At 38.5% G+C, this 25,066-nt stretch overlaps 1 protein-coding gene across 1 annotated transcript; it reads right to left on the reverse strand.

Moving 5' to 3' along the window:
- Window positions 1-1,550: 1,550 nt before the first annotated feature.
- Window positions 1,551-18,303, reverse strand: AGA (aspartylglucosaminidase). Its single transcript, XM_049832640.1, has 9 exons — window positions 18,142-18,303; window positions 15,907-16,060; window positions 15,146-15,258; window positions 10,256-10,368; window positions 9,186-9,300; window positions 7,224-7,299; window positions 6,336-6,443; window positions 4,047-4,180; window positions 1,551-3,202 (listed from the first exon to the last, which is right to left on the reverse strand). Exons 1-9 carry the CDS (start codon window positions 18,281-18,283, stop codon window positions 3,102-3,104), a joined length of 1,056 nt encoding a protein of 351 aa, XP_049688597.1. The 5' UTR covers window positions 18,284-18,303; the 3' UTR covers window positions 1,551-3,101.
- Between the last annotated feature and the right edge of the window lie 6,763 nt (window positions 18,304-25,066).

The following is a 25,066-nucleotide window of genomic DNA, read 5'->3' on the forward strand; positions in this document are numbered from 1 at the left end:
ACAGTATTACTTGTAGATTCCATCTGGAAGACCAACCTTGACTTCTCAGAAAATCCAAATTATTTCTGATTGAGGTAGTTACAGATGCAAAGACATATTTCATCAGTAACCTACAAACAGTGAAATGACAGGGAAGTTTTCTTCAATAAGTGCATATAAAACACTGTCAGGGTTCACACAGATTGCTTTATTAAAGAAAAATTCAGTGGCATACAAAAACATGGCATAGTTGGCTTTCTTAGAGCACTGAGCTAAGATTCGTGTGTCTACATTGGGTAAAGCGATAATTTTGTAAGAAGTTTTAGAAATAGAAAAAAGCAGGCTAGCTAGAAGCTAATGAACTTTAAACACATTTGGACTCATAACTTTACAAACAGGAAGCATTAAACTGTACCACTAACTTGCAAGTACTCATATTCTGTGTAGGTTTTTTCTGTGTTTTGTAGTAAAAGTTTGAGAGTAAAAATGTAAAAATACAAAATTCCTTGAAAACAGAAACAGTAAGATTTTTTTTTACAACCACAGCAGAAACTGTTTTTGCTTACTTTTGGCAAGGTTTTGTACCTGTAAAAAGCTTTCTTAAAAAAACCTCATGTGTCTGCTAAGCATAAAACAGCACTACTACTAACAACCTTTAAAGAAATACTTTTAATACAAAATATTGAGCAAATTATTTTTTTAATTCAGAATTCTGTCCATAACATCAGAACAGCACATGTATAAATATTATAATTTAATATACTGTCAAATTAACAATATATTAAAATAGTTTACACAAACTAACCCTTTCAGTTACGGTAACTAATTCAGCATGACAAAGCAATCTACATTATTAAACCACATGTATTAGTACATATGTCTCATGCAGATGAGTTCATGTATAGATGAGCTAACTATGCAGTAACTTAGTGACTTCAGGTACACTGTTACAGAACACTCATGATCTTTCAGCATGAGCACTCACAGCCTCTAGAGGCATACACTAGCTAGTACAGAGTGGCATAAGCACACTAGAAAGCAAGCCATGGATGTTCCCAACCTCCCTCAAAAATGAATCCTGGTGGATTCAGCTGCAGCAGTTTGAGATATTACCACTCAGCTGGCAGTACTGAATCTTCTATTTTCACAATCCACAACGCTATCTCCAAAGTAACAATCATTGGGATTTATTAATCTATTTACACTTCACTGCCTGATTTATGTGAAGATACAGCAGCCATGGCAGAAGGGTTATAGGCAGGACAGGTAGAAAACTTAACTTAATCCAGTGCAGATATATTCAGCAAGAGCTTCTTTGACTACAGCTTGTTGTGACCTATAGTGAACCCTGTGCTATGAGATGCTCTAAAGATCTGGTGACAAAAGTGAATCACCATATAAATTACATTGTTGATGAAGTTCAACAGCAGGCCATTAAAGATGACTATTCTAGTTTGAATGTTTTTTCCTAACCTTCAAAGATACCAACTCAGAATATAAGGCAACAATCATTCTAAAGCACAACACCCAAGCATCTAAACAACCTTACTTATAAATGATACACTAAGGTGTGCTTTTATTACTCAACAATTTTATTCAAGTAGACAATGAATAATTAAAGTATTTATGACAAGACATGCTCATTTTACTTGCTCCCCCTTTTAACTTTTCCTAGCTCAAGTTTAGCAAAGATTCAACCAAAGGATCAGCAAGCCACCAAGTTAAGAAAATGATCAAACAGATCTTCAAATACCCATGGAACAATCCTCCAGATGCTGAAATTCTATTACAAATGAATCCTGGTATCTCTAGACACAGAAAGATAAAGTGACAAACCCAGCTTTGTCAGCTGTAGGTAATTGTCATGCTTTAGGTACGCAACTGGTCCTTTGCAGGGGTAGATGTGCTACAGGAAAGGGCAAGCGTACAGCATATTAGTGACAAGGAAATCACTGTGATTAAGATTCATAACTTCCACTACAAAAAAAGGTGTCAGGAAGATTTCCACCTGTCTTCACATCCAGTTAGAGTCAACGCCATACTACTTGAAGGCTTGTACTAGCAGGGATGTTTCGATATCCTTTCTATTCAAACGTATTCTCCGCTGTTGTGAAACAAGTTAGAAAGATCCACAAGGAGAGGCTCCTTATGTCTTAAAGCTTTCAAATCTTCTCCACTACTCTTCAACTCTGTTTCCTTGCTTGTCAGCATGTGCATGCAATTTTCAAGAGAAAAGAAAACCTGAGCTAAATCTTATAGAAAGGCAAAATAAGTCTCACATGTAGAGACAGAGCTCCTCCCCCTTCCCTGCCCTTTATTCTAGATTTCTCCCAAATATGTTTTTAAATGGCAAAGCGAAAGTCCAGTTCAATCGTTACCACTCATCACTTTTGGCTACTTAGTTCTTATGAAAACAGACAGACTATAAGAGACATTATACACTTGGTCTCTTTGCATGCACATGACCACCTATCTACTTTATGAGCTCTCTTTAAAAGTTTTTCTCCAGTGACCAAAGCTCTACTTTCCCCAAAAAGCAGGTGAAACTTAGCTTTACTTGGAAGTAAATATACAACAGATAACTTTTTTGTGATATTTAGAGCCACAGTTTGATGGTCAGGTTTGCAAAAGTTTAAAAATTGAGTTGGGATGTAAGGTAATGCCTACTAAATTAATGACTTAAGAGACCTCAGTAGTGAAGCACATCAATTTCAGCCACTTCACTTAGATATAGATTTTTAAGCAGCGATGAATTGCCTATGCTAACTGTGAAAGTGTCAGCACTAATTATAATTTTGCAACTGTGTTCACTTCCCTTAAACTACATAGATTCAGGTTTTTAAACCTCACTCTAGATTACAGTACCAGTCTACAATCATTTAGAAATAAGTTACCAAGATAATTACATTAGGAAACTACACATTAAGTTTAGCTGTACTACACAAAGCCATAAAGTAGAAAATATTAAAAACAGTGAAGTAGTAGCTGCACCATCAACACACCTTTGTACTTGTTTACATGATTATGCAACACTGAAAATGAACAACCATTTTAAAAAGTAACACCTGGGGAACCTTAGTGCTTTCCTCCTCTAAGTTTAGATGTTAATAGGACAAAAGAAATTAAATGCAATCTACTACTTGCTCAGTTGGCTGACTTAGCAAAGGGCTAGAAACCATGAAGCGAAACTGCGTGAATCCTGGAATTTTATTACATGCAGCACCTAGAAAAGAAGGAAAAAAGAAAAAAGTGTAATTTGCTACATTTAGGATTAGTGTCTTTGTCATTGTACCTTACCATGTAAAGACCCAGTTACTAATTCTACTACAATGGTGTAATTATTCTTTTACAATCTGTTTAACCCAAGACAACTTGAAAATATTTAATTTTTAAGTAAAAATACAGTGCTACTGACTGCTGTAGTGCAATTAATGCCTTTACAATACAATTCAAAACAGTAATCTAAGTTAGGAAAACCTCTCTCCCTCTTTCAATCCTGATTAACTTAATGAGTTCCTCCAACACTAATCTCTTAAACACAGAACTATGGGAAATAAGAGATCAAAGAACAGCAATAAGCAGTCTAACTAAATAAGCCACGTTGATTAGCAAATTGTATTTCCTACTGATCTAAGAGTTCACTAATGAGATGCCTGGCACAATGACTGATCTTGGATTGCTTTGAAGCTATGCTTAACATTCACATTCTCCCTGCCTTATGCCATATCTAGAGAAGGCATAAGCATCTCTTTTAAAAACCTTCAAATTAATCATACACAGTCCAGGAAAACACATGAAGGTTGTACATATTTTTGATTTTTTATTAAGACTTGCATAAATTTTGTGAAAGTCTAAGACACCAAAATGCACAGGAAAAATTAAAGTATCTCAAGCCCACACCAGGACACAGTTGCCCTGTTAACGAGCTTCTGATATTATGAATGGCCAGTATTGCTGCAGTGTTCAAAGAATAATTAAAAACTTCTGCTTTAAAACCCACCTTTGGTTTTGTACTTCTGTGACCTAGTTAGAGTCAACAAGCTTTGTCTGTTAAGCAAAATACATACCATAACTTCCAGTTGTATTGGCACATATAACAGCACCAAAGAACTTTGGAACATACTTCTGGATTCTGGAAATAACTTTCTGACAGGCTACTGTTGGGTCTGTTCCCATCCTCATATACTCCACAGCTTGATAACTAAAAAAAAAAAACCCAAACAACCAATGCCACACCCAGTCAGCCATACTCAGGTTATATACTCTAAAATACCATTCAGACACCTTGGTTTATTTGAATAATGGAAACACACGATAAATAAACTTTAGCCAAACTTGATATTGGCAATTATTACTAAAGTTCTATGTGAAAAATAATTAGAAACAGGACTAAAAGTGACTGCAAGATGTCATCTAAGTCATCTATCATTCTAAGGCAGGACCAAACCTGGGATAACTCTGATCATTTGCAGTAGAAGAGGCTAAGCAACAGATCAGTTAAAGAACTACAAAGAAGCAGTTATAGAGTTAGTGGCTTTTATTTTGCATTACATGATTAAGTTTGAAAAGTAATAATAACTTTTAATGTCAAAAAGGCCAATGTCAAGATAATTTTATGAAGAAATTTGACCTCTAATATTACATTACCGATAAATTATTGATTTTGGTAAGCATTAAAGATCTTTCAGAAAAAACTTGAGTTTCTGAAAACCTCAAAATTGACACATTATTTCATGAATATGAAGGTACAATGTTTTGATCAAGACTTTGAGCCACTTTCAAATTTTTTGCAAGCCAATTTAAAAAAAAAAATCTTACTCTAAATGAAAGAGTAATCAAAATGAACTTCCTTTGTATCTACACTATCATTAGACAAATTACTATATTGGCATTGCTTGAGATGAATCAGTTGCATTTCCAAAACGTCCTCAGAGGCAAAAAAATTACTTTTGTTGTCATTTTCTTTCAGAACCTGAAGATTAAAAGATAACATGTAATATAACTTACAAGCAAACACCACTAGATTTTGTTTTGATGAAAGATGCATATACCAAGACCAAGCCACTCTTGTTACATGACAACTCATCCACAGATAGCATTAACTATACATGTTATCAAAGTACCACAGAACTTTCCTTGCATTTTGAGACTCCCTGTTATCTTTCATTTATTCTAACAATCAAATAGGTTCAAGTTATCTAAAGATAACTATCTGAATATAAAGCTATATTTCACAGGAGTTTCTTCACTAATACAAATTCAGTAAGATGTTACTATCTCAAAGGTGGCAGACAGAAAATACTAGCAATTTTGCCCTTTATTTGACACTTCCTTCACTTCTTGCAGGTCAATTCTATGCCTTGTTTTCATGTGGGAGTATCTAAATTACATGGAATTAGGGAAGATCTGTATCTACAAGGAACCTGTGATTAACCACCTAGCCTAAGTTTTTTTCTAAAACCCGTTAGTGCCAAGACAAAATGTTTTAAGCATTACAGCCAAATCCTTAAGGCTGCTAAACTGTAATGTAAGCTTTTATTGATTAACCTCATAGTGGAGCTCAACTCACTACTACTGTTGGTATCTGATACCTCAAGATAATTCATGAAGTTGTCAATTGCCTTGTATTTCAAGACTGGCTTGTGACAGCTTGAAACTCATTGAGGACATTTGTAAATACGCAACAACTAGTAGGCATTCATAACTGCTAGAGTTTCAAAAAAAGCACTTGAGTAACATGAAGGCCACTGCTATATTTTCCTTCAAGCATCAGTGCCCATTATGTTCAGCATGGACTTCCATAACTCATTCTCACTGAGAATGACCCATAAGAATGACTGTCAAGACTGTCAAGTGATGAGAACAGCCATATTTTACACAGGTTACACAACCACAACAACAGCACTAAAACACCTCTTCCAGTTTCAAATTAGATGCAATTTCATAGGATTGTTACAGTGACACCTCCCCACCCTCATGAGTAATCTGAGCCTCAACCCTTATCCTTTCTACAATTTATAACACTAATTTCCCACACAACAAAACACTTTGAAGGAGAAAGTTAATTGGTTCTGTTAAAAAGCATGCAGGCTGGGAATATACTCATTACCTGCTGCCTGTTTGCTCACAGCTTGGCAGTATTAAGGGATCTGTCATCAAGATATTTAAGAAGTCACTTCTTTTAAGACAGATCATAAGGATGACTTGATTCTGTTACTATTCTTTCCCCTTCCATTCATTCCTTTACTCCCACTTCAGCAGCCAGTAAGTCAGACTGTCTTTTTTTAGCAATTACTTCATTTGCTGAGTTCACATTTTGCTAGAGAAAGCTAGTGAAGCCTGCCCTAAGGACAAACCTGGGTAAGAACCGCATCATGGTGTCACCATCCCCAGTGGCTGCAGCTCCTCCGGCTGTACTATCCGCATAGGATCCTGCTCCAGCTATGGGAGAATCTCCTACACGGCTGTAGTGAACAATGGGAAAAAACAAAAACTAGAAACTATAGAAAACTGTAATTTACAAATTCCAGCAGGATTGCATTAAGATAATAGGTCTTGGCCTGATACTGGAATACTCTTATGACTTGGGCACACTTTTAACTTTGTCAATCTTACTGCCTCCAGCTGGGTTAGTGTTAAACCCAAAGGAGAACAGAACAGGTAAAGAGGTCACTCCACTGCAGTCAGAAGTCTTGTCTTAAAACTACCAATAAAAGTGATCTGTGATAACCTGACTGACCTGAGGCTTAATCCGCCTCCAATGCACAAGTGGTTTTTATTACACTGACTATAGTTAGGGCAGTAAGGTTTAGCCAGTAGGCAACAGTAAGCAGCTGGGGACATTAGTACGTTCAATAACTTGTTGCTAAATCCAGAAGTTGTCTGACTTGGTTGACAGACAAGATTCCTAACTGGGTAGAAAAAAAACCTCAAAGACAAAATACAGGCCTGGGGCTTTGATTCTATGTACATTGCTTTGGAGACTGTGCACCTCTCTGGAATGCTCATTTGTCTCTGGTGCCTTGCCTTACAAGCTGCCTCACAACTGTGCCAGTTGTTTGTGTCTCTGTATGGTGAATTAAGCCAGCTGAAAAAAAACATTCTTTCAACAAACACAAATCATCTTGCAACTGAATCAGTTTCTCAGTATTAAGATTTATGGCAGTCCCCAGAAATAAGCAAGAACATTTTGTGATAGGAAATGAGATGAGAAAAAAAGTTTTTTGTAAACCAGACATACCAACCCTGGAATTTTGTGGACTGCACCATTAGTAGATGTCCCAGAAGCAACGGTTCCACTCGCACCAATTACAACCATACCTAAAATATTCAATAGGGATGAAACATTCAGAAACACTCCTAACAATTTTGTTGAATTGGCACTATGGTTATCAAACAGAACCACAACACCCAGACTGTTAAAGTTACTGATATCCTGAAACACAGAAAAGTTGTACTTTCATAGAAAACAAGTTCTTTGTAAAACACATTGGGAAACTTTTTGGGTGTATTACAAGAACTCAGAATGGAATCTAAAACAGTGACTGCCACACTGTTCAGAGCTGTATGTTACTGCTGCCAAAGCAGCCACTGTCTCCTGATATACACCTATGTTAACTAGTAGACAAGAAGTACCTGGTGTCATCACATCCTGCATCAGTACCACCAGAACAACAAATTTTGGAAATTATAAATGGTGCTTAAGGGAGATTAAAAAAAAAAGTCAGAAGGATGAGCTTATATTTGGCAGAAGGTGAAATACTGTCTACCAAATTAACAAGAATTACATGACAGGCAATCAAATGTGTGGATGAGCCTACCCCTTGCTACTTTTGTGCTGATAAGGAAGCCACTGCCTCGTTAGAGAAGCTCAGATTGGAACTTGGAACAGGATTTGGGATGAGCTGCTTCTCCATAAAGCAAGACTTCATCTTGTCAAGATGGCAAAAATTGTTCCTAGCATCAAACTCCAGTACAAAGTGAGAGCCAAGAAGCAGAATTCAAATTCTCTGACCTCACTAAGCAGTACCTCCTTCCATAGAAAAGTCTCCTGACCAGTAGAAGCTAAAAGCATAGAGGCACTGACTCTATGGCCACCATTACCCTCTGCAAAAAGACTGGAAGGGCATCAGTTCCTACCAACTTCCTAAATGCATTCTAAATAAAGACCCTTCTCAAAATGTGTTAGTCAAGGAGATATTTCATATATAAAACGAACAATGGGGTGGGACAACTTGAAGTACAAATATAAGCGCCATCATTTACTGTACATCCCAGTAAAGAAAGCTACCTACCAACTTGAGAATTTGGTAGGTTGCCTGACTGCTGTAGAACATTAATCGGTTATTAGTAGGGTGGACTGAAAGCCAAGAAGATTCATACTGAAACGACATTTTAATTCTTGGTATTGCAAATACTGTCAGGCAGAAAGTTCTGAACTGCTAAACTGAGAAAAATCCAGACTAAACCAAAAAGTGCAAGTTTCAAGACTACAAAGTATAAAGCTTTGAAAGACATGAATCTGTAACTGCTCCAGTCCTTTGTCTGAGCTGCTCATTAATCAGCTTACAGGCTTAGCAATTAACAGTCCTCAATCAGTAAACTCTTAGAAATATCTGGGGACTACTACTGCTAACCTGTTTTAAACATAGTAGTTTCTTTAGAAATGTATTGATTTAGTAAAAAGCCAGAATAGAAGAAAAATGAAAGTAAGCTTTATTTTGTGTGTTTAAGGACTGTTTGACAAACATTGCTTTTGGTTGGCAACAGGACTAACTGTTTACCCATTTCTTCCACCACTGCAAAGGCTTTTAGGTTGGTCCAACAGCCACGGGGAAGACTTGACCCAAGTTAACCATAATCAAAATAAAAATAATATTTTTTTTAACCTTCATCAGTTTTCTAAGCATCCATACCTGCCCAAGCAATTATGCCAAGATACCTGAGGGAAAAGCAGTAGGGCAATTAACAAATGGGTAAAAAATGAAGCAAGTAGCTGTGCAGCTAGAGCACTGGAAAAAAAAACCAAAAACAAATCCTACTTTTAGGTGCTCCATCCTAACATGTAAGTAACACAATCTTGAAACCACTATAAATAGAAAATAATGCCTATATAAAATACTTTTCTTTAAAATCACTATGATTTAATCTGTAGAAGAATGAGAAAAAAAAAAACCCAAATCATCAGAGTTACCAAAGGTTGTTACCAATAGTATCATGATTATGAACACTTCTTTGTGAGATGGTCTGTTCTTCTTTACAAGTTACTTTTTCAGGCCGTTTGTATGGTCCACAGGATTTTGAAGAGTCTGGTACCACATTCTGTAATTATTTTGTTATTTGCATGAATAACGTATTATGCTTCATTACAGATAAACTTAAAAAATACTACAATCAATACCTATAACCTACTATACATGTATCAGACACCCAATACTTAAATTATACAGCTGTACGGAAATCCCACAAGTTGTTTTGCTTAAAGAATGAAGACTGACTTCCAGTATTATAAGGTAAGAAGTTTTTCCTACTAGAAAGTTATATTGTTCAAATTAAAGATTCTCTTTTGCTCAACTGAATGATCAAAAAAAGCTCATCCTTCAGCAAAATTAAGAAAATTTTCAATCTAAAAAAATCAACCAGATGAACTGAGCTTGTTTTACTGTCACATCAAGATATTACATCGTCAGTATCATAGTCAAGATATTTTCCCAACTGAAAAACAGAACATGTACTGAATTAAAATGGTTCAGCAATGCAATATTTCATATCCAAGAAACAATAAAGAGAGTGTACAAACAGGTAGAAATCTGCAACACCAATCCCAAAACAAAAAAACCACTCACCACAATAGGCAAGTTTAACACAGACAGCTGCACTAATGTGATGTGTTCACAGGTCTGCATAAAGCCACTCTATTTAAGGACCTTAATTGCTACTGTAAGATTTTCTTTCAGAAATTTATATATGCATCAAAAATACATGCACTACTTCAGTTTCAGAAGTCCTGCTCAAATTTAGAGGTAAAAAATTTCCCCAACCAAAATGCTACTGCAGCAATGTCAAAAACAGCAGGATCTAAGAAATAAGAGCTAGATATATACTCTTCCCAAATCTACCAAATGCTTGGTAATTCCAAGTTTGTTCTGTTTAATAAGCAAAACTTTTTTTTCTTCTTCACATGTAAAGCACAACTTCAACACAAGCTGAAATAAAGAGGCACTGCTGCATTACTGACTTTCTAATCCCCCGCTTCACCACCACCACTGCACTGTACCTTCCAGTAGTTTGGCTGACAGCTTTGATTAAGCCACTTCGAATACACCGAAAGAGATTTTTGGGTAGTTAAATCTTCATATGGAAACCCCATTCTTACAGCAAACAGGGAGGCTTTAAAAGCAACAAAAAACCAAAACTATTAATTTATTCACACTTTCATACATTTTATGATAATGCATTCATGTAATGTTATCTAGAAATCAAGAAATTCTACATTATCTATGGAGATGAGAAGTATTTCTTCAGAGAGCAGTATCAGCCATTATAGTGATATACAACTGCATTACTGGCAATATAAAATTTCCTCAATTCACTGTAACTATGTTAATACATATAAGTTTCACCATTGAAAAAGAAACAAATTCAAATCTGTTAATCAACGGGACACAAATAACAGAGCAAGAGCGGTCTGGGCTCTGTGTGTCACAAATGTTTGCATAAGTGATACAAATAATAGTGTATTTTCCTTATAAAGCTAGTCTTTTATGAAAAGTAAGTAACATAGTGGCACAACATTTGCCACTAAACCACCGGTATTTGCAGAAATCAATCCACCAGTTTACATCGTATTACACTTCTTCCTTGCAGCTTTAAAAGTGACTGCTTCCTTGTTTTCAAAATTAATGCAATAAGTGTCAAGGGAGCAAAAGAAATACCAAAACAAGCAATGGAAGAATGCTGCACTTGTAAAAATGGCTTTTATAGTTAGGAAAAGGGAAAAGAAAAAAGATCAACTCTTCTCTCATCTTTTAGTTGTAGATACCTTTGATATTACCTAGTAACAGATACTGTTGCTAGATTTAGAAGCTTGAACAATTTATGTTAGCAATCCTTGATAATAATGTCACTACAGGACACAGCTGAACAAGAGTTAAGAAAAGCCTTCAATTATTTCTGGACTTTTCTGTGTTTTCCTTAAAAACTGACACAATTAAAGTCTCTGCACTCAGAGGAAAAGAAAACTGACAGCTTCAATTAAACAAATATTTATTTTCCCATTTCTAGAACAAACAGGCAGGGTTTTTGTAGTCGGTTTGGTTTTTTTTTTTTGTTGGGTTTTTTGTTTGTTTTTGTTAAGGTAAAATTGTGCTTGTGCCTGTTTGTCAATCATTCTTTCATGACTTCTGAAGCCTTGTTTTTATTCCAGGAAGCAGAGTTCGTCTCTGAACTTTTTACTTGGATTATTGGTCTAAGCATTGCTAGGACAAAAAGGGAAAAGGTCAAGCACACTGTGATTATGAAACTTTCCAATCTGCTTGAGACAAACCTGAAAATTTCTTGGCAGATGATAACCAAAAGTAATTATTCTTTTCCTCATTTGTAATCATTCTGCACTGAATGTCCCTCACCAGACTAAGTTCTACATTGATATACATGGCCTTTATTGCTAGTCTTCTAAGATTTGTCCTAAAGAAATTAGGCAATGAAGGGAGAAAGCAGTTCTTTTAACAAGAACAGTGTAAGAAGTGATCAGTGTTGTTATCTCTATCTGTTCAACAAAAGCTACACCAAGGGCAAGAAGTAGGAAGCAGGGAACTATAGGCTAGTCAGCCTCACCTCGATCACTGAGAAGATGATGGAACAACTAACCCTGGAAACCATTTCCAAGCACACGAAGGACAAGAAGGTGACTGGGAATAGCAAGCACGGCTTCACAAAAGGGAACTCATGCTTGATCAGCCTGCTAACCATCTATGATGAAACAACTGGCCTGGTAGATGAGACAAGAGCAGTGGCTATTGTCTACCTTGACTTCCGTAAGGCTTTTGACACTGTTCCCCATAAGCTCCACACAGAGAAGTTGATGAACTCACTGTCTGCTCATCCAGCCAATACAAGGACTAAAAACTGGCTGAAGGCCTGAGCTCAGAGGGCAGTGATCAGTGGTATAAAGTCTAGTTGGAGCCAGTAACCAGCAGTGTACCACTAGGGTCAATACTGGGTCCAGTAACGTTCAATATCTTAGTTAATGACCTGCATGATGGGGCAGAGTATATGTACCCTCAGCAAATTTTGCAGATGATACAAAACTGGGAGGAGTGGCTGAAGCACCAGGTTATGCTGGCATCTAAAGTGATCTCGACAGGTTGATGGGAACCTCATGCAGTTCAACAAAAAGAATTGCAAAGTCCTGCACCTGGGGAGGAACAACCCCATGTACCAGTACATGCTGGGGCCACCCAGGGGGAAAGCAGCTTGGCAGAAGACCTGGTTCCAGTGGGCAGCAAGCTGAATGTCAGCCAGCAATGTGCTCTTGCAGCAAAGGCAGATAACAGGTTAAGCTCCAGATTGGGAGTGCTGCCAGCAGGTCGAGGGAGGTGATCCTTCCCTTCTACTCAGCACTGGAGAGGTCACACCTGGAGTGAGGCATCCAGTTCTGGGCTCCCCAGTACAAAAGAGACATGGACGTACTGCAGACAGTCCAGCAAAGGGCCACAAAGGTCATTAAGGGACTGGAGCATCTCTCCTATGAGGAAAGGCTGCGAGCTGGGACTCTTCAGCCTGGAAAAGAAAAGGCTCAGGGGGGATCTCATCAGTGTATAAAAATATCTGAAGGGAGGGTGTAAAGAAGACCAAGCCAGACCTTTTTCAGTGGTGCCCAGTGACAGGACAAGAGGCAACGGGCACAAACTGAAACACAGGAGGTTCCCTCCGAACAGCAGGAAACACTTCTTCACTCTGAGGGTGAACAAATTGCTCAGAGGTTGTGGAGTCCCCCTCCTTGGAGATACTAAAAAACTATCTGGACATGGTCCTGGACACCAGCTCTAGGGGGCTCTGCTTGAGCAGGGAGGTAAGATCAGAAGACCTCAAGTCCCTTGCAACCTCAACCATTCTTTGATTCTGTAATACCACCTCCTCCTTAAGTTCTCTGTGTACCAGAAGATTTTAAATACCTTGAACTTCAATTTTTTGAGTCAAAGAAAGCAGAACTGTGAGGACTATTCAGGAGTCATGGCACTAACGGAATACATCAGTGTTTTAACACTGAAGAGGAAAATGTCATATTACCTTCATTAAAACTTTACTGCCAGGAACAATGTACAGGTCACACATTTAAAAATGATCAACTGAAAATTAATGTGTGCCACAGCTTGCCTCCTCTGGTGTCAGCCACTCATAGAACTGAAATTTTAGGAGGCACACAGACTTTCCTGTACTATATTCACTAAATATACTCAAATAAAAGTGCAATTTAGTTTTTGGGGGAAAAAAATAAGGAATCTCAGCAATTTTGTGTCTTGAATAAAAAAAGCCTGCAGAGTTTATATACATTTATATGAAAAGGTTTTACTATTTTAGCTAACTTTTCTAGTGAAAATGCAAATATTTTTCTTTAGAAAAGAAACTGTCATTTCTCTCATATGCTGATTTGAAGGTTCAAATGTGTTCTTCCGAAGCTATAGCCCTATTTAATCCTTACCAATCTTCACCTGGTAAAGACAACTACAGCTTCCTTTATCCATGTTCATATTTCCACAGAAAATACATTCCTTCACAAGAAATACTATTCTTTCTCAATTTCTCCACTGCTTTGATTCATTCACTAACATTTATTACCATCTCCAATTTTTACTCAGTTATATCTTCAGCTCTTCTGTCTTTCTTTTGCCACTACTGCTAGACAGTGTATTCTGAGGAAGTTCTCACTGACATCAAGGACTCAACATAACAGCCTTGTCCACATGACTCCATTATGCAAAGGGCAAAATCCTTAGGCTGGAAAATAAATTTTAAATCAGCACTTTAATTCTTCCGCTTCTTCATCTTCCTTATCTTTTTTGCTCATTCTACCAATCAAAAGTTAAAAATATTTTGATAACTACCAATGACCGGGAAAGGAGTATTATGAGCATTTCTTCCTCCTCTATTTAACACCTGACCAATTTCTTTTTCAGCATCACTTGTGAAATCTCTCTTACCAAAGCCACTTGTAATCTAATCATGGCCAACTGCTTGAATTAAATAGAATCTGCAAACGTCTCTCCCTTTTTTCAGACCTTGTCAAACACTGTCCTCACCTTCCTGTATTGCCTATTTTACTCCATCAAAAAATTGCCATTGCATTTATTTCTCTATCATTCTGTACACATTAATTCCTTCAAGATTCCTTTTATCTCGTCTTATCAGTTTCAAAGCACTTGACTCACCCTTAATGCTCAGATGTCAATTTCCACACTTATCTCCACATTTCTTTCTGAGCAGGCACATACATTTTAGAAGTCCTTAACTGTGAGCCAACTAACCTTCCACTCAGTATTCATATACCTCCCTGGAATGTATACCTCTTTTGAAACTAGTATTATTCTAACAGTAGCAGCTCGTATTTTAAAAGCTCAACTATTCCTTGAGTTTGCCATCACTCTTTTGTTGTGCCTAGGAGTACAGCCCCAATGTAATTTTCTACATTCAACTTCTCACTAATATTTTTATGAAATATTAGTAATTGTGCTCAAGATATATATACTAAAATAGTTAAATGTAACTGTGGTGTCTACTAATTCTGTCATTCCTTAGAAAAAGTTATTCCATGGTTTCAAATCAAGTATTTACATCTAACAGCTTCTACAGTATCTTGTATCAAATCATCTTTGATACCTTTGATATCAGTGATAATAGCAAAGCCTTGGGATTACACGTTAATATTTGTAGTTGAATTAGTGAAAAGACCATAAAATTGTATTTTTCTTGTCATGTGCAAATAATGGAATTATACCAATTCATACACATGTAATAAGAGAGTAAACACTTCTGAACTATTTGACTAGATTCATTTGATCATCAAGGAATTCATCCACCTATATTACTAAGATTAACATATGGCAATTTTAACCGGAAGCATTTTAAGAAAAGGGTATGACTTGGAAACAGTTAAAGGAATAATTACCTGAGTCTCCCACTAATAACGTATGCTTAGTGTATTCAATGACCTTTCGCGCTACACCAATTGCATTTTTTACACGCCTGAGATCCGCAACTGCCCCAACTTCCATAGTGTTGCTGGAAACAAGAAATATTTATATCTTATTAAAAATACAAGAATAACTGTACCTTTTTTTATTAGACAAAATCTGTTCTTGCCTAAATTAGTAAGCTTCCTCCTTTAACATATTGCTTTAATTGTTCTATGCCATAGACAGATGGCATCACACTAGTAGGGAAAAACTTCATACCTATATTGTTTCCTTTCACAGGCATGGGGATGTTGCTCAAGTAACAGTAACTCCATCCACAGTAATATTTTCAGTAGAGTAACTATTTTGTTACATAAACTCATAACATGAACCAAACACTTGCAATTACTTTTTAACCAGAACGGCTTTAAATGGTAAATAAAGTATAGAAGACCATTGCTCCATAAGTTAAATATTTATGGAATGAATCTAAAGGGAAAGCTCACAATGCTATAAACCATCTGCTCTGCAACTGCTATACCTAGAGCTGGATTACTGCACTATATGTAAAGATTCAATAACAAACATGCTTAGCTACTCTTCCACCAATCAGATAAGAATTTTTCCTAGTTCCGCAAGTTAACATACAACTTGTCCCATAGTCAGCCCTAAACAAAGATCTCTGTAAAATCCCTTACATTAAAGTGTGCTAAAAATTACAGGGATCATTCTTTTCTCTATGCATTTTTCTTACCCATCCATAATCATTGCGTCCAGTGTCGTTTCTCCACTTTCATCTGGGCTTCCTCCATATCCCACGCTCCCATCGCACTGGTCAATCTCACATTGACCACAGCCTCTTTCAACCGCGTCCAGCTCAGAACCTCCCAACTGTAATACTCGCCAAGCTATAATGAACAAAATAATTAAATGTCACCAGTGAAAACAGTCTCCACTACTGCTTTAAAGAACGTTTTAAAGATGGACATGATGAAGATGCAGTATATAAGTGGATAAAAAAATAAACTGTAACTTATAGGTGAAATGAAGTCAAAATATAAATATATTCAAAAGACTGTAAAGCATTACTTTTCTAAATACTGTTTTTCTTGCATATCCGATTAACGTTTCTTACTGAGAAATGAAGCTTTTTTTCTGACTGGGAAGGTATTATTTACTAACAATCATTACAACTTCTATGTATGAAATAAACTCCTCTGCACAGAACTAACCATTATCACTGTTTAATTAAAGCCTTTTGGGGGGAGGGAGAAGCAAAACTTTTATCTCAACCTTCCCCCCCCCCCCCAAAAAAAAAAAACCCAAGACATTTGTAACAAGCAGCCCTCAAAAGCTTCCTATGAGAACACCAAGTATCCAGCTGCAGCATAAAAAAAATCTAAGACATAGTAATCTAAAAGCGCTAAACCTACATCAATAACTACATAAGAACAAAAAGAAAGTGGAAACAATATAAAAGAAATTACAGTTTCCACCTTCTCCTGCTCAACACTTAGTCTTCTATTTTTCAGGATCTAGGTCATGGTGCAGTTTTGTAAGACATTACCGACATGCCAAACAACACGACTTGAAAAAACTGGGCCTGAAGGCTTGGCACATATAATATTTCACAAGGTTGGACCTCAGGCAAGATTTTCCAAGATACCTGAGCTTGCTGCCATTGACAGCTGCAATTCTGCTTCCTCCTCCTTGTGCTGGCTCTGGTGCTCCATCATCTGCCAGATCCAGCACAGGGGAGGCAGCAGAAGCATGCAGCCTGGCTCTTTTTGGCAGAGCTACTACACCGTCTCAACCATCTCAAGAAGCCTCACCTTCACAAATGCTGCATGCAACTGCATGAAACTGCCTGCACCAAGGAAAAAGTAAGACTTGACACCTAGCATCCAACTCCACATATGCTTGTCTTTATTATAAACTTCAGCGCGAGGAGTACTGCTCCAATTCCTATTACCTTTATTGCTGTGAATAGCCTTAACACAAGCTTTCGAAAGCTGCAAAGCAAGGGCCTCACAGTTTTCATGAATGTATTTCAGTTCTGACCTATACAAGGCTTTATAGGTAACCCATTTCCTATGGGTTTCCTATGGGTTCCTATTTACTAGGGAACAAGGGTTCCCTAGTAAGGGGTTATTTACAACCCTACTATGCTAAAATAGCCTATGAGCCTTTTAAAAATCAGTATCCACAACTAATTTACGTTGCCATGGGAAAACCTGCCTTGGCATATCACTGAACAACACTGGGCTTCAAAAATATAATATTCAGAACTATCTAAATCTTCGGGGGCAAGAATGAATCTCTGAAGGGCACTGTTAAAAACAAGCCACCACTGGGAACAGCCACAAGAGCGTAAACCACACTACTAGCAAACGAATGTTATTACTCTAGCATTTCCACAGCTCATAAACACCTCCCACCCCCACCCCTTTTTTTTAAACGCATTTCTCCCAACCTTGAAAGTTAAAACCATTTGCTTGCAGGCTGCCGGGCAACAGCAGGGCTCAGCGACAGAGCGCCATCAACGCAAACGCAAGCTCAGGGGCTTGGCCCCTTCCCATACGAAGGTAACCTGGCACCCCGACGCCCGGCCCGGGGCCAAGCTCCCCCGAGACCCGGCGCAGGCCCTTTCCGAGCTCGCAGAGAGGCACTTCACGCAGTCTGCCCGCCGGTACCGGGGCTCGCTCTGAGCCGTGAGGGGAGCAGAGCCGGCAGCAGGGAGGCCGGCCCGGCGGCAGTCAGGGCCGTTTAACGGAAGCACGGTCACAGCCCGTTCCTTCTTGCCACATCTACGCGCCGTCACGCCTAAGAGACTTATTTTGTTGTTACGCCAAAACCCCGAGCCCCCCGCCGGCTCCTCAGCTGGAGGAGGGAGCACCGAGGGAGCACCGAGCGATCGGCACAGAACGGCACTGCCCTGCCCTGCCCTGCCCTGCCCCACCCGGCCCGGCCCGGCCCCCCGCCGGGGCACCTGTCTCCGCGGCCTTCCTAAACGCCCACGTGTTGATGACTACGGGCAGGGCGGCAGCTGAGGCGGCGCCCGCCAGCTGAAACACAACGAGCAAGAGAGGCGCGACCATCCTCCACCGCCGGCCGCCGCCTCCCGCCGCCATCGCCACCCTGCCCGGCCCCCACCGCGCCGGCACTAACCAGGCGGCTGCGGCGGCGCATGCGCACACAGCCCCGCCGCGGCGGAGCGATACGGCCTCTGGCGGTTGTAGACCGCAGCGGAGGGTGCTGCCCGCCGCGGGGGAGTGCTGAGGTGGGAGCACTCTCAGTGCTGTCCCGCCTCCGGAGGTCGGGGCCGGCCGTGGGCCTCCTGAGGAACGTGTCTGAGGCAAGGAAAAGCATAAGGGCCTCCCAGCAAAGGCCAAGGCCCAGGGCAGATTAAAATACAGTTTACATTTATTGTGCGTCTGGATGTGGTGTTAAAGCCAGCCTCTTTGCCCCCGTCCGTTGATGAAATTACCGGTGCTGGCCTGGAACGGGGCTGTGTGGTGGGCGCCAGCTGAGACCCAGAGCCGGGGCGGCCCTGCGGCTGGCGGCAGGGCTGCAGGGTGGGGGCACGCCGCATACAGCGTGTTCAGAAAGCAGTCCCCACGGGTGCTCATGAGATTCACGTCCCGTGTCTTTACGTGCCGCCTTGTTAACGTGTATGGTTTTTGTCAAAAGCGTCTTAACGGCACAGAGATGTTTCTGTGAAGGGTGCGTCTTGGGACCTACTACAGCGCATAGCTTATGGAAGAATTTGTAAAAAGCTTTGCTTTGTAGGAATCATGTATAACAAGTAATTTCTTAATTCTGCCCTTGGGGTTGAAGCTTTTCATTATAAACCGTCAGCAATAGTTTAAGGTCATTTGGCACGTTGCCATAGTAGTCCGGCTGTTTTCAGGTCTGTGGGCTCCCTGCTGTCAGCGTAGTGCACCGATCTGCGTTCAGGCCTGATTGCGTTCAAGCAGTCGCTGATCATCAACCAGCTATTGTTTCTGAACAGCATGAAAAAAGGTGGGTTCTGCCTCTACCAGAGGAAGTGAATATAAAATATACTGGTGGTGGTTTGTTTTTTGGTTTGTGCTTGGTTTTGTTTTTTACTTTTTCAGCTCATTCTCATTATTGCTTTTCAGTATATGATGTGCCAAACTCAATTACACTTTACCAGCAATGTCGCTGGTCTTGTATTTGTAGTAAAAGGAGATACTTAGACCTCATCTGTGACAAGCTCAAGCTTGTAGGCGTGCGTAAATTGTAAGTGTACCCAAGCTGGTTTAAAAAGCCTGAAGCAATATTATTTTTATTATAACAAAATGATCCAAAGACTTTGGAATTAAATGGTTGTCACAAAAGAAATGTATTATCCTTTATTACAGACGTCACAAAATAGTAAAATACAGTATTGAGTTTGACTTTAGTAATATCATGGCCTTGGTTTCAGCCAGTTCCTAAAAGCAAAACTACAAGTAGTCTGGAGAAACATTTACTCAGGTGAATGCTGTTAGCTGATTTATTTCTGATATTACTGTTCTTATTTCTGTCACGTATTTCTGTGTAAAGCTGCTAGGGAAGGGAAAAGGGCCAAAATACAGATCTGAATTAATGTTAGCTGAAGGAAAACATAGGAAAATATTTTCAGGAAAGTAATTTAGTAATAAGGGAAAAGGAAAATATAATCAAACATGTTCCTAAAATTGATACATTAATGATATTTTTCAAATACTGTTTTCTTTTAGCCAGATAAAATGGACCATTATGAAAGAAAAACACTTTGATATGGGTGTCATTCAAATAAAAGTATTGACTGTGATGGTTGCATCTGCAGGCTGAGCCTGCACAGCTGTGGAGAGAATATTTTGTATGACTTGAAACAGCATACCATTATGCTTTCAGGCCCATGTAGAAATTCAGTTGGTTTGATTTCTGTGGTATGCTCTCTAACTAGCATTCAAATGTGAATGACTTACTGCTCGAAATAAATGCAACGATGAATCCATGCTTTATGGTATACAATGTTATTTAATATCATATTTTTTTTTTTTGCTGTGAAAAAACTCACAAAGTAGACACTGCTTTCAGATACAGTGTGTAAAATCAACAGCAAGGTCAATATAACTCTGGTTTTACATGCTGAAAGCTGAGCAGTATCTGTCCAGGACAACTCTGCAGCATCCATCTGGGCTCTTGATTTGCCTTCTGTCTCTGATATAAAGTATTTTAAAATTGGTCTTTGAATTTAAAACTTGTTTGTATTTTCATAAAAATTAGGTGTTGTTTTATATCAGTTCTTCCTACGTCAGCAGTGAAAATGCACCTGTTTGTCCCTCAATACTTACTGTCATCTTAGAGACTGTAGCTAAGGTAAGTGGTGATGCCAGTAGACTTTTGTCTCTGCCGCTAAAAAGCAAATCAATGTTTCCACAAACAGAATTATTTTTTTTTGATGCATAATGTTGAAAGAATATTCTAGAGAGACTTGTATGGACAAGGAATTACTGAGAGGGTCTACAACAGACAACACTGTGACTGAATGGCACTGAGTAATTAATGAAAAACACAGGAGGAAATTCACCTCTTTCACTGAGAGTGTCTGTTCCTACAGTGGCCAAATTCTGACCTCAATTATATCTGTGTGACCTTATCTAGCACCATCTGTTCAAAAATGCATGCCTAGCTCCTTTTTGCTGTCTCAAATTTTCTGTAAGTGTGTTTTGAAGTCTAATTAAATATTGTAGTTATATCTGTAATTTGTTTACATTTTTATCTTGATTTTACTTAAACACTTTCTAATATTAACATACACAAACAGATGAAAAGCAAATCTGAGAATAATTTTCTTAATAAAAATAATCAACTGTTTGATTAGCATTTGCTATGGAAACTTACTTAAGTGTGAAATATTTTTGACACCTAGGATTCTGAATCCATCATGCTTCTAATTAAAATATATTTTTAAATGACTCTGTATTGTGGTTTTGCTGTTTCAAGTAGATTTGTGGAAGCACTGTACTCTCAGTTTTCAAAATTCTTTTTTTTCTCTTTCGATCCCTTTCATGGCTTTTTACAATACATATGTTCTCTCATTCACTGAATGGCACTGGAAAGGATGAAAGGATTTATTCATGGTGAATATCTCCATTATCTACCTCTTAAATCTTCCAGGAAAGACCCTTATGCCCTCTTTCATGCTTGAGAAGAGCTATCTATAAACATTTTCAAAGCTACTTAGTTATCCTCACCTGAATCCTCCATAAAGCTTAGCACCAGTGTGAGGTCTGTCAAAATGTGTAATGTTTAAATCACATGATTATCCAGACCTCTGCTTCCCGTACTGTTCTCATGTTTTCACGTCTTCCCCAACAATCTTTTTCCATGTGTTAAGTGTTCTCATGTACTGTAAGGTCTTTTGGGTATGGGTTGCCATTTCATTTTAAGTTTGTACAGCGTATAGCGCCAGTGTGTCCTAGCTTAGCACTCCTTGATCCTTGACAATACGTTAATGAGCATTAATATATAAAATGAGAAAAAAATTACCATTGCTAACTAGAATAACCAATCAGCCATCAATAATAACTAAATAATAAATAGTCATGTGTCCATTGCTAAATTTGCTTTTGTTACCACTTTTTTTATCAGATTGCTAAGTTACAGTAGCTTACTTTCTTACTTTGTAACCTCAAAATAATTATTACATGTCACAGAATAATATGTTCTTACAGTATTATTTTGGCCTATTGTATCAGTCTGTCTCAAAACAAGTTATGTGTAATATATTTCCTATTTGTAATTGCTGTAGTGGTCCACTGCAGTAATAAAGTTGTCACATGGAACATGTAATGGACCACTTTACATTGTTGGAACTGCTTTTTTTATTGCAACTCCTTGTAACTTTATGATGTCTTCATAAATGTGATCCATGGCAATAATAAAGTTGTTGGACAAATACAGCAAGTTACTGTTTGCTTCCCCCAAGTCTGAAAGTTATCTTGACATTGTTAAATGAGCATACTTAAAGTTTTCAGTGTTGAAAGGAAGGTAACCAGAAACTTGTATTATACAAATATTATTTTAGAAATATGGCAACTTACAATGACTACATCTATTTCATGTGGATTTGGTACGCCTACCAAAATTTTTAAACAGGATCCTCACCGAGTTAGGATTATCTAAGACTAGAGGGCATATCAACGCATGCACCACTGTGATGTTTTCATGGTTAGAACACCCCAAAGCAATAAGTAATTGTTTTGGGAGGTAATTCACAATGCGTAAGCCCCAGCTTTGAAAATAAAATTGTGTGATGTCTGTTCATTGTCCTCTGCCCCAGTTGTTTTCTCTGTAGTCTTTGTTAGGACACTCTAATGCCATTCTGTGTTTTTCCATGTATAGTTTGTCTGTACAAACCAAGCCCCTTGTTTTATACCGGATTCTGTGCCTTGTACTCAAGTTCATCCACATAAAGCTTGCTGAGGTATCACAGTCCCATCGCGTTCAGTGTAAAGATGGTTGAAAAACTTTGAAGGCAGATTTTAAGAATGGGGCTAAGAAGTGGTAAAGAGCTAGTTCCTACTCCATGATGTCTGAACTGGATGTATCCACAGCTCTGCAGTGTTTCTAAACCACTGAAGAAATGTACAAATCAGGTCAAAGTCGTTTTAAGAATGTTTCAGCAATGTACCAACCATTCAATTACTGTCCTTTGCAAGTTCCACTGGACTCTGATACTAACCACAGGGGTTATTAAGTGGGAAATACATCTTTTTTTGGCTTCAGACTGACAAACTAGAATCTCGAACAAAAACCCTCTTGATAGCATTTTGCCAACTACATTTTAAGATGAAATGGCTGAGATACAAAGCACAGAAATACAAAGTTGTGAGCAACCACTACATTTTGAAGTTCATTTTTGTGCCAGAAATTGACCTTCTCTACTGATTAAATCATAGGATATGATGCCTGGAGACAAGGGGGCAAGCCAACGGTTAAGCAGCAGGTGTAAGTCTGAATTTACTTACTTTGTGAGGATTTAGTCTGATTATTTGAGTATAATAATCTCAGCCTTTCCTGGTCACACAAGTGCAACACCACAGAATGCAAAGGAGACTGTGTAGATTGAAACAACAGCAGAATTTTCCTTCAGATTTTGTGTGGTTTGGGTGTAAAGAGAATCTGCCAGTATTTTCACTTAAAGTACATATGTGCATATACACTACACATTTCTTACTGAGAGGAACTATGTTAACAGCTTTCCCCCTATTTATCTGAACATATTTGTTGTATTGTATATTCTACCATGTGTTCTTTGTGTTCATGTATACGAAGGACAGCTGTGTAGCTTGGGGACTATCTGCTGAGCTATGGTACAGATAACTGTATGGTACCTGGCTCTAGCTGACAATATTTCAGCTGGAGATTCAAACTCATAGTCACAAGCAGTACAAATATAGGGGTGTCTCTTATTCTACTGGAATTATCCCATTAGCTTGTTTCTGTGAAATCTGTTTTCAGACTAATAGATAGTGTATTGCTGCTTGGATTAACCCTTGTACTGACAACTCACGAGAAAACACCCAGGATTTGCATGCTTATGTCGCTTTACATAACAGGACTAATTTATCATGTCTGACTCCTCTGTAAGCAAAATTACCAGAGATGTAGTGTGAAAAAACATAGTTTATATTTACAAATTTATATTTTGAGGGAGTACCGTGTGACATTTCAAATACATGGTAGTTTGCAGCAGAGTCATGGAGCTAGCCTAGATCTACAAAACTATTTTAAGCTCCTGAGTCATGCTTCGGTTTCCAAACTACCAACTATGTGTAACTACAGACACAATAGGAGGTAGGAATCCAAATCCTTTTGCATGTGTGGCCTGGCCTATGGCTGAACAACTGACTTAAATCTGATTTAAATCTCAAGATTTTCTTTGAAATAAAGTCCCCTGAACAGACAGCAGTGAACTAATTGACGTGGCGCTTAGGGGCATGGTTTAGTGGTGGACTTGGTAGTGTTAGGGTAGCAGTTGGACACAATGATCTTAAGGGTCTTTTCCAACCTAAAGATTCTGTGATTCTAAACTGAACAGCCTGGACTTAAAACTGGAGCTTTCTGGACACACTGGTTCTAGACCTGCATCTTCTACTTTTGAGAGATGTGCGAAACGACCTGCAGTCCATGCCCCTTTCACATCAGTAAGACCGACATGTAAGTTGATTCAGAGGACTCTATCTCTTGGCATCCACCAGCGCCTGCGCAGATACAGGGCAGCTCTAGAGAAGACAAATGCAGACTTGGGATTTAGTGTGGCTGTGAGAGTCACTAAGGAAGAGCAGCACACATTAGAGAAGATAAAGAGACTGAACAGAGCTATATAGAATGGGGCGTGGAATGACTGAAGTACCGCCACCCTGCTTCTTAAAGAGCCTAGTATTCTTCATTTCTACCTACCAAAGTAATCTTAAATGAACTTCTCTAAAATATTTTTTTTCTTTTCTGTTGTGCATATCTTTCTTTTCTATTTCTATTTTAAACAGTATGATCTCAGTGCAAAAAAATGTGTCTAACAATCTTTGTACACCGTTGAAGAATTGCATGCATTGCTATTGAAATACTACTACTACTACTACTGATAATAAGGCATAATGAACTGATAAAGCATAGTTTCTTCAGGACACTCCCCCCCACACCTCCCCCCCCCCGACAATAAACTGTTTTTGAAAACGTACCCATTTAATGTATTTTCATCAAACCACAAAGTTATTGCAAATATGGCAGCAGAGAGGAGGAACAGGGAATCCTGAGGAGTTGCCCTTGCCCTGTGTTACAACAAATTGAACAAAATGTGGCTGATTTTTCTGTATCATTTATTTTGTTAATTTCTCTCTCAAATTGTACTAATTTCC

Source organism: Accipiter gentilis, chromosome 3 (genome assembly GCF_929443795.1).
Source record: "Accipiter gentilis chromosome 3, bAccGen1.1, whole genome shotgun sequence".
NCBI classification, from domain to species: domain Eukaryota; kingdom Metazoa; phylum Chordata; class Aves; order Accipitriformes; family Accipitridae; genus Astur; species Astur gentilis.

Coding starts and splice junctions, on each gene's coding strand:
- AGA (XM_049832640.1), bottom strand. CDS start 18,283: ATGGCGGCGGGAGGCGGCGGCCGGCGGTGGAGGATGGTCGCGCCTCTC. Junction 4,181..6,335: donor ATGATGCGGTTCTTACCCAG/GTTTGTCCTTAG, acceptor TTTTTTTTTTAG/TTATCAAGCTGTGGAGTATA. Junction 3,203..4,046: donor CAATACAACTGGAAGTTATG/GTATGTATTTTG, acceptor CTTCTTTTCTAG/GTGCTGCATGTAATAAAATT.